At 39.7% G+C, this 14,623-nt stretch overlaps 1 protein-coding gene across 2 annotated transcripts; it reads right to left on the bottom strand.

Moving 5' to 3' along the window:
• Positions 1 to 8: 8 nt before the first annotated feature.
• On the bottom strand, positions 9 to 12,906 carry LOC116266439 (protein transport protein SEC16A homolog). Of its 2 annotated transcripts, none has more exons than XM_031647663.2 (14): positions 12,740 to 12,906; positions 10,200 to 12,495; positions 9,733 to 10,053; positions 8,102 to 8,230; positions 7,898 to 8,020; positions 7,237 to 7,407; positions 6,774 to 6,899; positions 6,556 to 6,690; positions 2,898 to 3,025; positions 2,705 to 2,816; positions 2,231 to 2,548; positions 1,638 to 1,769; positions 1,242 to 1,555; positions 9 to 1,094 (listed from the first exon to the last, which is right to left on the bottom strand). In XM_031647663.2, the coding sequence occupies exons 2-14, from the start codon at positions 12,138 to 12,140 to the stop codon at positions 536 to 538; spliced, it is 4,509 nt and encodes a 1,502-aa protein (XP_031503523.1). In that variant the 5' UTR covers positions 12,141 to 12,495; positions 12,740 to 12,906; the 3' UTR covers positions 9 to 535. The 2 variants fall into 2 exon arrangements, with proteins under 2 accessions (XP_031503523.1, XP_031503524.1); XM_031647664.2 differs by having other exon boundaries at positions 12,615 to 12,754.
• Positions 12,907 to 14,623: the final 1,717 nt, after the last annotated feature.

Here is a 14,623-nt window from a genome sequence, read left to right as displayed (position 1 = left end):
GCACGTAATTCATATAATAAAATTGTGGTTCTTATAGATGCATCTGTCAATGTCACCAACTTCCAAAAACAGGTACTTCAGATCATTATGCCGATCATTATGCCACTGCTCAATCGACCACCGTACATGCCGAGTGGAAGATATATGAGAGATTACAAAATTTCCAATTCTCAATTTCCTATGTTACCCTTCTTGCGGGTAGAAACTCCCTGACCTTAAAAACATCTTTCCAATTTCAGTCTCCAATAAATCAACAAATTGGCTGTACAAAGGTCGGTCCCTATCTGATCCGATTAAAGAAAGCCACCGACCAAGGTTTTCTCGCTAATGAGGTTCTCCCACAGCGAGAGAGAGAGAAGCAGGCAGAAGGCACTACATGCAGGGCAAAACACCAGAGCCACAGAAAATGAAAACCAGCTAATAGACGATAAGATGTTTCACCTTGCTTTCTGCGGAAGATCGAAAACCCCTTCTGCGCCAAGCGCTTTCGCATGCCTGCTGAAGAAAACAATGAGTTGTATCAAGCAAGCATTCATCAGAGCTCAACTTCCTGTAGGTCATCCCCAAAACTGCTGGCATTTGGTGACATGCTCATTCGGCTGGGGACCGGCACAAAGTGGCCAGGAGGAGATCCTGCGAGCAAGGATGGACTGGCCAATGTCTCGGACAGTGGTCTTGTATCATCAAATTTAGTACTTTCTAGAAAACCACCACTCCATGAAGCAGCACGAGAACGAGAAGATAGAAAGGCCGATCCATTTGCTAGGCCCCCCTTTCCCCTGCTAACCGGGGTGATGTTATCCATGCTTGGAAATCTGTGCATGGACGATGATGCTGACGACATACCAGATGGTGGTGGTGGTGGTGGAGATGATGATGACAACGATGATACAGGAATATCATTAGAAGCAGGTCCTGGGCTGGTTTCAATTGCAGCCGCTTCTGCAGCCTGATCCAGATTAACTTCAGCTGATGTGGGAGTGGGGATAAAAAATTTGGCTGCCGTACCACCAGGCTTTGCAGAAGGAAGAGCAGGTGTCTGAAAGGTGCTGGGAGGAGCTGCCCCTCCACCCTTGTTGAATGTGTCCACATACCTGAAAAACCAGACCTAGTCGTTTAAATTCCAGCCCAGCTAACTCAAGTTCACCACGTTGCACAAATTGACCTAGACTTGTAAAACCCAAGCTCAACATGGAAACCAAGTGCCAAGTTTTTTTTCAACATCAATTCAAGGCTTGTACCTAGAGCGAACACCAAGCCGCCCACGTGCTGAGAACTGGTTTGTGGTAGGTGGAATTGGTGGAATGCCAGAATTGTAGTCAGAGGAAAAGGTGCTTTTGGCTTCTAGTACACCATTAGGCAAAGCGTTTTGACTTGCAACGGTGCTGTTCATGCTGTGACTTGATGAATCAGCCTGAAGTGCAGCGGTCTGAAATGCAGCAGAAGTTGGGGGTGGTGCCAGTTCAGCAGCCTCAGCTTGTGGATCAACACCTTCTTCCACCCATCTCTTGAGCTTCTCGTCATAATAGAATTTGTTCTTCTCTCCTAGCTTAGCCTATGAAGGCACAATGGTGCATGTAGAAAAATGATCGGTAAATGTGTAGCAGTGGATAGCAGGTTAATACAATGATAATTACCTGACGAGATCTTGAGACGAAGCCCACAGCCTTCTGCAGAAGCTGTGAACCAAAGCGGCCAAAACGAGTCGCACCAGCAGAGTTTGATGCTTTGCCTTGTGCATCGGATGGGGATACTTCTGCATTCTGACCCTATATAAATTCAACGAAAAATAATCAACACAAAAGGGCAAATACAAACTGCATATGATAAAGATGGGCATCTAACATCATGTTAAATACAGCCTTAGTTATCAAATTGGAAGACAGCCTCAGGTCAGTGAAGTCCCCAAGAAGAAGACCTAGTTGATACTAGTCTGGACTAGTCAATCTAAGTTTAAAAAAAGAGGCACATATATACAACATTGAAAGGAAAAATCTAATTATTATGATCACGTCAATGGCAGAGTGAAAAAGATTTGGAGGGGGGCGGGGGGTGGTGGCTTACAAATTTTAGGGGAAAGGGCCTGCCTATATTCTTAAACCTTTCAAAGGATATCTCAAATATAAATAAAATACATGGGGTACATATGCCTCCGTCCCTGAATCACGTCAACCACATAATTCACTGCTTGCATATATATAACAAAAGTAGTCTTGAACATTTGCATCACCTGTCTTGGGCTTCTTCCAAAATCTGGCTCAGAAATACTTCTTGTGTGCTTTGACACTCTACTGTTATCACCCGCCCATTCACTAATAGGCTCCATTGATGCTGATGGCATCAGCGTTGCAACACTTGTCCTGGGCGGTCCAGTTGACAACTTGGCAACTCCAGGCTGGTCATCAGTGTCAACATTATGGGCATTAGTTTGGCCTGCTGGAGGCAGTGGTGGCAGTGGGGCACCAATAATGCGGTGAATAGATCGATCAATGCTGGTTAGAACCTTTCCCATCAACTTAGCAGGAGCCAAATTTGAGGCATATCCCCCCTAAAACATGAAAAATAAATAAGCATAAGATACAAAACATGCAAATGAAGGCTGCAAAAAAGGGAAGGCACATGCTGGAGTTTGACAATGCTAAACGTACAAAAAAAGATTATCATAATCACTAAAGATGGGGTAACCATCAGAAGGAAGACATACCTGCTGATGTGTGCGAAGCCGCTCCTCTAAGGAAGATGTCATAAGCTTCCATGATTCAACCTCAGACGCACGACCAGCATTCTTCAATACCTTGAGTATAGCTTGACAATACCTATTTAAATGATGTTAATTAAGAGAACAGAAAAGACAAAAAATAACTAAATAAGAAGCTTAGTGACAGTAGGTAACTGACCTCAAAGATTCTGAGACCTTTCCCACCTCAGCCAGCATGTGTGCATACACAACTTTATATGGTTGGAATGGTTGCAAGACAAACTGAGAGTTGCCCAGAACCTTCGCATATTCATACAACTCTGTCCTCTGTTGGAATAGTTAAAAAAGGACAATTAAGATGGGTGGTTAAAAACACACAAACACACACACACACACACACACACTAAATTGATATTGATATGAGTTGCTGAAGCTATTGGTCAATTATATGTCTAAGGAACTTTCATGCACCGAGCATAACAAGGCAAGAAACAATGTAATAGCATGGATGTAAAATATAGGCGCTTGCAATCATTGGCCATATGGAGAAATAAAGTTCTAGATGCATGAATACCATACTGATGCAGATATGAGACATATCCCTCGCATAGGCAGGGCTAGTGTTGTACGTATTGTACAATACATGGTCGTATCATACGACATCATCGTTTTGTAAAGTTACGATACGATACACCACCTGTTTGGCAAACAGGTGGTGTACCGTATGTGTATAGCATATATCGTGACACCTGTATCATTTTGTAAGATACATGTCAGTTTTGGAAAAATAGGGGGCTAGAACTGCCATTTTCAAAATAATTTTTAAAACTTGCCTCCCTCTTCATTTCTGCACAAACCTAACAGTTGCAGGAGGAGGAGGTTGTGACAATTTTGAAACGCAATATCAGTTTCACCATGAAATCGTCAAGTTGAGGGTAGATGTGTGCATGGGTGACTGATTCTTGTTTAGAGAAAGTGGGTTTATATCTTCTACAAAAGAGAAAATGAGAATGGAGATGATAAAGCTTATGAATGAAGCTGTTTTCATTTGTTATTCGCATTAAAATTGAACAATTTCGTCTTGTGATGTGATGTATAATGTATGCAGAACTTGTTTTTTGATGAGTTATGGACCTTATGACTTATTAGTTATTCTGTAGCTCATCTTATAAATTATGATTCTTAATGTCTTAGATCATGTTGTGTTAGTATATGATATTATGACTTATTAATGTGTGTGAAGTAACTTCATATCTATAATAAGCATGTCACTATGTATAACCTCTGTCACACGGGTACTCCTCCTAAGGAGGAGTACCCGTATGGTACAGGTACGACACGGGTACGGGTACGGCCCTGGGTACGGCATGTGTATGGCCCAATGTCATTTTTGACCTTTTTTAGACTCGGTCAAAGTTGACTGAGCCCAAATTTGTCTGATTTTAATGTTAATGATTTTTACATTTTCACTTTTTAAACCATTTTAACGTTAAAATTTTCGAAACCCTCATTTTAATGTCCCACTTCCCTCTTTTTTCTTCATTCTTGCTTTAGTAGTGTTGGGATTTGTTTTTTGCTTCGCTAGCTCCTTTATCTTGTTATGTAAAAGTTAATGTTGTTCCTTTGTTTGTGCTTATGCTTCTGTACACGCGTGATTTTCTTTGGCCTCAATTGAGCAGTAAATTTGCGACTGAGGAGAATGAGAATAAAAAATGGTAAGTTTTGGATTATGATTTATGAATATGTTATTTTGTTTGTACTTTTTTGATATATATGTGCGAATATGTTATTCTGTTTGAAATTTTTTGACATATATATGTATGTGCATGTGTGTGTATGGCCGTACCCCCGTACCTAAGTTTTTTAAAAATGGTCCGTACCCGTACCCGCACCCGTACCTATACCCGCACCTATGTGACATAGTGTATAACATGTTTTTTCATAAAAAAAAGAACACATTTTTTATTTTTTTATTTTTCTGAACTTTTTCTATTTTTCAATTTTTTGAATTAAAAAATATATTTTTTATGATACACATATGATACTTTACGTTACAACGTTTCTATTGGGGCTTACTATATGCTTTTTACAACATTGGGCAGGGTATCTTAACTAGATACTACTGGAAACAACCCAACCCCCTTGTATAAGCATTAAGCATTGATAAGAAAGAAAAAATGTATCAACAAAGCATGTATTGTCGCTTTTCAAGAGTAGAATTGCCTTGAACATGATCCATTTTATACACACTGAAATTAGCAAAACACATATTACTCCAGACATATACATCAAACATTCTCCAAGAATAATCGTTCAGTAAAAAAAAATCATTATGAATACTCCAAAGTATAATGGCACAACCGCCACGTTTCTTATACTCATCAGTTCTCAGGAAATTCACAGCAATTGAATAAGCCAGAAACTGTCCGGACTTGCTTTCTAATGACTCAATTTCAAGCAAGTGACTAGAAGGCCCTTCCTATCCTTAGGCCTACATTATTATCAGCACAAAGATAAGAAAGGAAAGATCTTGTGGAAGAAAAACATAAAAACATAAAGGATGTGAAATGAAAAGCAGCTAACTAGCAGGTAAAAACTGAATGTTGCCACAAGCTCGGCCTTTCCAACCTCTTGGTCCTGGAATGTAGTCCCAAACTGAAACTCAACCGTTCACCCAGACAAGAAGAGCCAAGAAACACAAAGACCAGTGCGCATGCAAGTGGAAGCAATAAATCAATAGGAAATACAGAAGAAGTTTCTTTAGAATTGCCAGTTTCACAATTTTAACAAACACTGAAAAATATAATGCCATTTAAGGTTACTTCTCCAAGCTAATATAAAAATAATCAACTATGAAACTGTTCCTATACAAATTACGGCATTTTAATGAAATAAGTTTTGTTTTATACGGAAACATTGACTCGTTATAGAAAATATGACATCCTTTTAAAGTGTCCCTCCCATAATTAAGGAACTGAGTTTCGAAAGTACCAAAGGCTAAAGAAAGGTTATGGAAGACTGATTTTTATCCTGTCATTATTTAGGAACTTCAAGGCTGATGGCCTTAAAAAATCAGTCTGCGTAGATTCTGGCAATGCAATGTAGTTAGACCCTCATGTTGATCTGAATAAATCAATCTTTCCTAGGAGGGTGAGTCAGGGCCTGCTATTCAAGAGAATAGCAAGTTACAAGTCTTAGTAGGACATGTATTTTTATTACTATAGGTTAGGTGGGGTTACCATTATACTTTTTGTGGTGCCAAATCTTATATATGTGCCTAATAACAGGAATTTGTCCATTTCTCAAGGTCTCAAAATCAAAAAGGCATGAAAACACGAGATGTAGCTCCAGTTCCTTCGAAAATGGTAAAGATCTTTGGTGCAAAAAGAATGGATAAATAAGATAGAAAAGGAAAATAAAATAAACAGTTCCAGTTCCTATCTCAGTTTACTTGAAATATACCACATATATAATGTACATTCACACTATCGATTGACAAAATTTTCAGCAATCAGAAAATCCAAATATGGTAATATTTCTCAAATAGACGAATTTCCTTGATGACAAAGGAAGCTACCCAGTTGCTTTGAATGTTATGCACGTACTAATGCAGGAAGTGCATGTTGACAATCCCTTATCCCCTTGTCCTAAAGTGCAAACCCCCTGATAGTCATGGACTACCAGGAAAGCTCCTCATTAGAATGATTTAGACAAATGAGAAAGGTCCTTGTCAGACGGGACATAAAGCCAAAATGATATAAAACAGAGCTAACAAACTTGATATATCAATGAAATAGCTAACTACTTAGTTGTACATACAGGAGATGGTATTCCAATGCAAAAAGACAATAACGGACCTGAATAGCATTGGGACTAGCATATGTCCGTGGTGAGTTCCAGTGATCTGCACCAACTAGGCACAGCCTAGTAGTGTCTGAAAATGCCTCAAAGTTTGTCTCAGCGATCAAGTAGCAGGCATGAGCAGCAGAAACCTGTAAGTCAGTCATTTCTTAAATCTGTATACAATAGTAAGCACAAATTACATGACAGAAACAAATTAATAAAAGACTCAGACCTCGCCTGTCTCCCTCCAAAGGCAATCACCAAGATGAATGATCATAAGCTCATCATCCTTCGTTCTATTTGCAATTACAATAGCCAAATTCTCTTCCCAATCATCAAGCACGCTACTTGCAGAAGTCTTTACACAATAGAAAAAAAAAATCCATTTAGGTAAGCAGTTACAGTATCATCTGTTTCTTTCCTTAGGAACTATAGAAAGAACTTAGAACCTCAAGAAATACCAGCTTCATGGAAGAAAGAACTTATCAGGGAATTCAAGAACCACCAGACAACTAGCTGCTATTACCAAAAATTCAATGCACTATTGCTGAAGAATGGAAGAGAAACACACACACACACAAAAGCTCATGAACCACAGAACTGGAACATCAAGAGTTCTCCACTTTAGTATAGGACAACATGTTATTCAAACTTCCATCAACAAATGTGTCCCAAGGAATTGCATATAAACTCACCTGAGCTGGAGCCTGATAAACACCAAGTGCCCCAGATTGTCTAGGACTTATTGTGCTTTCAGAAGAAAATACATCGGCCAGTTGTCCAGCTATAAGCAAACAAAGTGTTCGCAAAGGCGACCCAAACATAAACTGGTGATGTGCCATTTGCTTTACAGTGTCTACATAAAACTGCTCCCATCAAAGAGAAAATCAGCATCAGTTTCAGGAAGGATACATGATCATTTATCATAATGCATGACTGTATGACATAGTCGGCAATCCTGTGAATTGGACTCGGATAAGTTGACCACTGGGTCATGGGTCAGAAAGTTGACTGGGCAACTCGGTTTACTACAAAATGATAAAAAATTGGAATATACCCATAGAATAACAAGTAATTCTTAAGTAAGTACAATCAAATAGTTTACGAACACAACTACGAAATGGTCAAGAATAGGGTGATCTAAAACCAGTTTATCCGACTCAGATGATAGAGAACTTGGTTAGTGCCTGACTCACGACCCAGTCCATTGGGGATCCGGGTCAACTCAAGTGATTCCCGCGCCAATTCAGTGGGTTTGCCAACTATTCTTCACAGGAAATGAACTGAGAAAAAATTAAATGAATAATTTTGATGTAAAAAAATTATATTAGAGACCTAGACAGGATGCTGACGAACCTTCTCACCAAGCGTCCCAGCAAGAACCAGAGCAGGACCCCATAATTGACCTTCTTGTGCACATCGAAGAGCTTCTAATCGACGACCAGAAACAAGAAGTTTCTGCATTTCAATCGCAGTAGACTACAAAAAAGGAAATGGCCTAAGCATTTTGGTTTTAAATAGCAACAGTTACATAACTAGAGGCTACTATTTTCCTCTTACCCGCATCTGTACTTCGGAAGGCACAGCTTGCAGACATCGTGTACAAGCACCATACTCAGTTAACTGTGTACCATTCCTTCTAGCGGATGCAAAAAGCTTAGTTACGGCAGATTCAGGTCCATCATTTTCCTGTCAAAAAACAAAAATCTGAAACATCAAATTGAACCTGGTTTTGTATTTGTATGTTCTACAAATAAATTTTTTGAAGTGTTATAGCAAAAGGAGCTTTGCTGAGGAGAAGCAAAAAGTGTTACTGATCAGAAAAATAAATGGCTAACTTACAAGCAAACAAAAAGCAGAGTCAAGATTTGAGAAACGACAAATTGACAGGCACTTTGACATTTTAATCTCACTGAAGATATTTTCTCCATTCAAGAACCAAATTTGTCCCAATTATGATTTTCAAAGGATGGCACTTCAAGCAACCAAAACAAGGCACAAGCACAAGGGTGGATCGGATTTCATTGACGCAGCATAAAATGGTACATCTAAAATTGTGTAATTTTTGCCAGATTAGAACCAAATTTATGTGCATATGCCAATGGATTGATCACTGGCAATGCAAAAATCATAGCAGTCAAGATAAGCTAAAAAATAAGAACAATGCATTCATCCAACTGGTATTTTTTGAAATTGATCTACTCATCCACTTCCATTGCTATTTAGAGCAACATACAGCAAAAATTAGGCTTTCTTTCTCAACCACATGCTCTTGTTGGAAAAAGTTCATAAAAAATAGCCATCTCCGTCAGTGTTATTAGAGGTGTATGCTTTGAGGCATGAAGCATATGCGTCAAGGCGCTTTCACCCTTTAAACGCCTCAAGGCATAAGGCTGAATCACACTTTACCTATTGAAATTGGACTCACAGCCACACAGGTGAGGCATGTGCCTCATATGGTGATACGAGAAGGGAAATACTTCAGGCATTTGGACGAGATGCTGCAATTTATACAACAGAAAATGTGAAGGCACTCATTGTCAAATTTGTCCCATGATCTCTCTCTCTCTCTCTCTCTCTCACACACACACACACACACACTGACACACTGCAATATCTGGGCACCTCGATAAAGGTAGACTAAACTTTGATCCTCATAATATTACTTGGAAATCATTGTTTTTCTTTTTATTTCAATCTGCAGTCTGCCCTTTCCAATCTCTCTATGGTTCTCCCTCAAGTCCCATCATTATTTTCAACTGCTCCAAGCCTCCAACTATGACTTGTTTACTTTCCCTTACTGACTATTATCTGCTATTGTACTGTCCAAACAGTCCCTCTTATCAGAAGGGGTTAGAAGAACGTACCTTTTTTTTACTTCTACTGTATAAATGATCAACCCTTAAAATCATAGCACAAATGCATATTTCAACAGAACTCAATGAGTCCATGAACAATGAAGATTAATCACAACTAGGATAATTTCAATAACTTGCAAAAAGTTACCTAGACTGAACAATACAGCCTAACCAACAAATTGTGATTAACACTACATAAAGTGTAAATAATGAATTATGAAATAATACGTGTTACTTCCAACTTATTTGCAGTCTCAAATCATTAATTATTTCAAATTGATTTAATTGTCGACAGAATATAACTAAAAGTCAAGATCTTGAAGTTTACAATACCTGCAATGTTGCTTCAACACCAAAAGGAGAACGCAGTTTTCCATAATGCTGACAGGAAATTTTTAGCAATGAGAATAGCAAGCGCAATGACTCCCCCCTTCTATAGTCAACATTAGAAGATTCACAAGTGGCAATTCTTTCATCAACCCATTTAAGAACATCCTTGTTAGCAACATTTCCGCCAACAAGTGGGCCAGGGAAAGATTGCTGACATAAAGTATGAAAATAATCGCATGCACTGCTTTTATAGCTTTCATCACCAGATTTATCTTTCACAATCTCCATCATATTATGGAGTGAAATCATGCCACCTGCTGGATCCTTCACATGAAATGACAGTTAAACAGAATAAGTCAAGCAAACTTATGAATCAACTTAGAAAAGGGAAAACTGAAATATGTAACTTAAGAAAGAGTCCTCCAAGCCATAGAATAAGAGCAAAAAGTGAAAAAGAGAAAGCAAGTCACCTGGTTCTCAAGTGCTGAATTTCTGCTGAAAGGATCATTTACTTTCATGACGACAATTCTACCACCAAATCCAAATGTTACTAAAGCATGCAGAGGACGGCCAGCCGATGTTCTCTCCACAGCAGAACCACGAGATACAGATGAGTGAGAGAAGTCTCCTGCCTGGAGATAATTTGATGGTTGCTGATCCCTGTAAGAGCTATAGCCGTAGTCGCTCTGCTTGCCCTGCATAACACTGGACTGATCAAAACCATACGTTCTGCCAGGAAAGGAAAAGTTTTGGCTCCTTGATCCACCAATCTCACTTTCATAGCTATTAGTTGCTTGCCAGTAAGTGGAGACAGCTTCTGGTGTCTCATGACTGATCTGTCGATCCATGTGATATCTCATATTCCTTGCTGATTGATTCATATTCCCCTGAGAAAATGTCTGTCCATTGGTTTGGTTATAAGCAGAAATGTACTCAGGAGCATCGCCAACAGAACCCCACTGGGAATACACTTGCTGGTGAGAACCCAGTGCTTGGTCGTTATGAACATAGCTGCTGACAGTCGGGTGCCAATCACTTGCTTGTTCTTGTTTGAAGTGTTCTTCTACCTGGCCTGGTTTATTAGATGGAATCGTAGAAGTACTATGTTCCAAGGGGGCAGAAGAATCAGCATCGTTCTGACTTTGCTGGCTGTATGTTTGCTCAAAGTTACTACCAACCATCTGCCCAGACTGATTGACTTGTGCATCCAGTTGATGCCACGTTTGAGTGTTGCAGTCATAGTACCAACCTGGATAATCAGGATGAAAATACATGTGAGAAGGGTATCCAAAATTATCATGAGAAGTTTCATTCCAGCTAGAAGCACTCAAAGTCTTCCACTCATCGCCCACAGTTTCCACAACAGGCTGTGAATTTTGCTGCAAATGAGAAATTTCTGACCCGTGATCTGTCAATACATTACTCACAGAAGCTCCTGGAAGCCCATTTTCTTGAGAAATCTCCATGGCACTTGCAACAGTAGCATTGGAGCTAGAAGCAGCAGCATTATAACCATCTATCTGGTGCCATTCCCCTGTATTGTGGTCATACCTCCATCCAGGGTAGAGGCTTTCCCAATACTCAGGACTATATTGAAGCTGCTCGTATGATGTGGCATCCTCTGTGCTGTGAGCATGAGCTTCTGATTCGATGTTTGCAGCCCAACCATTTGAGTCCTTCGCAACGACCTCCTTCTGGGGATCGAGAACAGAAGAAGTATCAAAGACGGAAGATGCAGATGACCGCAGGCCAGCACTGATTGCATCAGTTTGTTGTGTTCTCCCTTGAACAAAACCAGCTTGATTTTGCGATTGAGATTGCAAAGATGTTGATAGGAATGTGGTGCCATGCTCCTCTCCCGTCTGTCTAGATGTATTTTCATCCAATTCAGCAAAGAAATCTGAGTGAGAACCAAAACCACCAAAATCATTATCCCCCATATCTGTATGAAAACTACTCCACTGCACCTCCTTCACGCTTGTCCGAGTCTGTTTAGAACCCTCAACAGACGGAAAATCTGACTCTGAATTGCTGAGATGGGCATCGGCGCCGGCACCATGTGCAACCAACTCTGCTGGTATGACAGGCTCCTCGGACTCAGCAAGCACATCGGAACTACTCTCTTCTGCAACCTGATTTAGTCTCTCTGTTTTGAATTCGGTCGAGCTACTGACGCCAGGTTTTTCTACAACAGCCTCGTGCCCCTGAACTTCTGCACGGTTCTCCGGTTCACTCAAGGAAAGGTTCGCTATAGAAGTGTCAACAGGGGGCACATCGTTGATCCCATCGGAATCATTACCCTCGTGTAACTCAGCTGCAGAAGAACCATCGATCCGGAACTCGTCATCCACAAGCTTGTCAAAGAAATCCTCATCCGTCTGATCCTCCATAAGAAATGGAGAAGTCGCCATTGATGGAACAGAAAACAGAAAGAAAGCCTCAAACTCTCAGATCGAAACACCCAAATTCCTCACGAACGATAATTCGAATGGTCCTCACTGGAATCTGCCCTGACTAACAAAATTAACAGCAACCAAGACCTTAGTCGTCCTCGATCCCATCAAGCGAGAGCAGTTGCACCTAAAAACCCCAATCAAAGGACACGAGCAAATACGACGGACAAATCTCGGACCACCATCCTCATCCAGCGCATCAGAAAGAAGGAAAATCACGAATCTCCAAAGCCCGCATCACAAATCCATCAAAAATGCAGATCCAGATCTCAAAACCACGGTTCTGACCTAAACTTTCGTCACCCACGAGGACCTGCAGAACCAAATATATAGAGAAAAGGTACCCAAAACCGATGAGTCGCAATTCAAACCCTAAACAAACGAAAACGAGCAACGAGAATAAATTCAAAAAACAAAAAACAAAAAAATTACTTGTTCGAAGAGGGGAGGCACGAACGCTGTTACACATCATAGATGAAATATTTCCGAGAAAAAGAACAACCAAGGAAAAAAATCGAATTGGAACGAACAGAAAAAAATCAACCAGATGGGTTTACCTAGATTAGAAGTGGCTTCTAAAGAGGAAAACTGAAAAGAAGCCTACAGCGAGAGAGAGAGAGAGGTGGGGATTTTGTTTCCCTGCCGACATTTCACCAGTCACGACCAAACGGCCTTCGTGTTGCCCTCAATATTTTTTCTTTGTTTTTGTTACACGCGCACATTGAGAGGGAGAGAGTGCGCCTGAAAATATTGGTAATAAATACTCTTTAGTTCGTTTTAAGGTATATTTCTCTTTTCGCGTTTAATTTTACTTATACATTAAACTAAAATTATGTTATGTTATGGAAACAAGAAGGCAAAAACACTAAATACATTTTCTCAATAACCAAATTACGCTTTTCTGCTTTTCCACTTTATCAAATCCATATGTCATTTGAAAAGGATAAATACATAGTTTATAGTATTGAAAAAGAAATTATAACTAACTTTTTTTGTTTCTCAAATTAATGCAAATCCTTTTGTGAACGTAAGGTAGGGAAAAAGATAAGAAATTTCTTTTTCTTCTACTTATTGTTATTTTATGACAGCAAAAATTATTATTATTATTATTATCAGAATAATCTGTTCCTTTCAAACCTTGGAAGCTGTTGGAAAAGCAAGAATTTTCTCAGTTGTTATCCATAATAACAATCTGTGCGCTAAGATTCATTCTACTTCACTTTCCATTTGTAGATGTGTTGTCGCACTCAATTCGCTTATTAAACAAAACAAATATTCACTTTGAATTAATCATTTTTTGTCAGATTATGGCATTAAGACGGCGCCTTTCAAGTTTTAAAGCCGAGTAAAGTAAGCTTTCCATGATGAATTAAACCACATTCTTCGTTTCCCTAAGTACGTTGCATAGTGTTTCCTCTCTCTAAAGGGCATCCAACATACAACAAAGCATATCAATTTGGATTTAGCAGGTCTGCTTCGTTTATCCATTGGATTCTAGATCCGGTCCAACCTAGATTTGGTGTCAATTTTGTATTTCAATAAAATATCCAACTATATATAAGTGTGTCTTGCTCTCTACCCAAGACCCGAAGCAGTCTTATACCTGGCGGGGTAGGGGGGAAATGGAAAGAAACTTCAGGATATCTTATCTTCGACAAAATACATTCGGATCGAAAATTCAGTTGGAATTACACGGAATTCTATTAAGTCTAGAGCTGACTTCAACCAAAATCCGAACCCATGCGTGTTTGATCATTCGGCAAGGGGAGTTCGAAGATGGGGAATGGTTCCATTAATCTTGCCAACGAACTATACGCAGAAATTAAATGAGGTTGGTGAGAGGCACGTGGGAGCGTCCATACTAAGCAAACAAGCGCGAGACAAAGTTTCCAGTTGTGTTCTTGTTGTCACTGTTCGATTTTTGACATACCTTATGAGCAGCAAACGTCGCAGCTATTTCCTTTCAAGAAATATAATAAAGGAACCTCCCCTCCCTCGTATTATTGTTGTCACTACTATTATGATTTAGAATAATGAATATTTTCTATTGACGGATCGTGGCACCACATAAGGAAAGATGAATCCAACCTTGTTTTCCATGATGGGTCCAGTTAGCCTTCATAATGGCACTCATATTTTTAACATCAACATTTTTGGATACCCTCACGATGGCGCCCTCTAGGATTTGAATTGAGGACTTGCTATAACATGCCACCCAACTTGACCAGTTGCGCTACCCATTACTTGGTTATGTTTCGCATCACATACCACCCAATCTAGCCAGTTGCGCTACCATTTTAAAGTTGAGATTTGGGTCATCTATAACGAGAATTGAACAATGGCAGGTCATGAAGCAGAGACAATGTTTGGCATGCATTAGACTGACCTGGGTCCATATCTTCAACAGTGACCCGTTTTTGTCATGTATAGGAGCATTGGTA

Source organism: Nymphaea colorata, chromosome 12, assembly GCF_008831285.2.
Source record: "Nymphaea colorata isolate Beijing-Zhang1983 chromosome 12, ASM883128v2, whole genome shotgun sequence".
Classification (NCBI taxonomy): domain Eukaryota; kingdom Viridiplantae; phylum Streptophyta; class Magnoliopsida; order Nymphaeales; family Nymphaeaceae; genus Nymphaea; species Nymphaea colorata.
The sequence above is the reverse complement of the archived record's forward strand: the minus strand, read 5'-3'. Positions and strand labels throughout refer to the sequence as shown.

Bases quoted from the DNA above. Each gene is read 5' to 3' on its own strand.
- LOC116266439 (XM_031647663.2), bottom strand. From the start codon at position 12,140: ATGGCGACTTCTCCATTTCTTATGGAGGATCAGACGGATGAGGATTTC. The intron at 10,054-10,199 runs GTGACTTGCTTT...TTTCATGTGAAG, and splicing joins ATTCAGCACTTGAGAACCAG to GATCCAGCAGGTGGCATGAT. The intron at 6,691-6,773 runs GTCTGAGTCTTT...ACTGACTTACAG, and splicing joins TTTGGAGGGAGACAGGCGAG to GTTTCTGCTGCTCATGCCTG.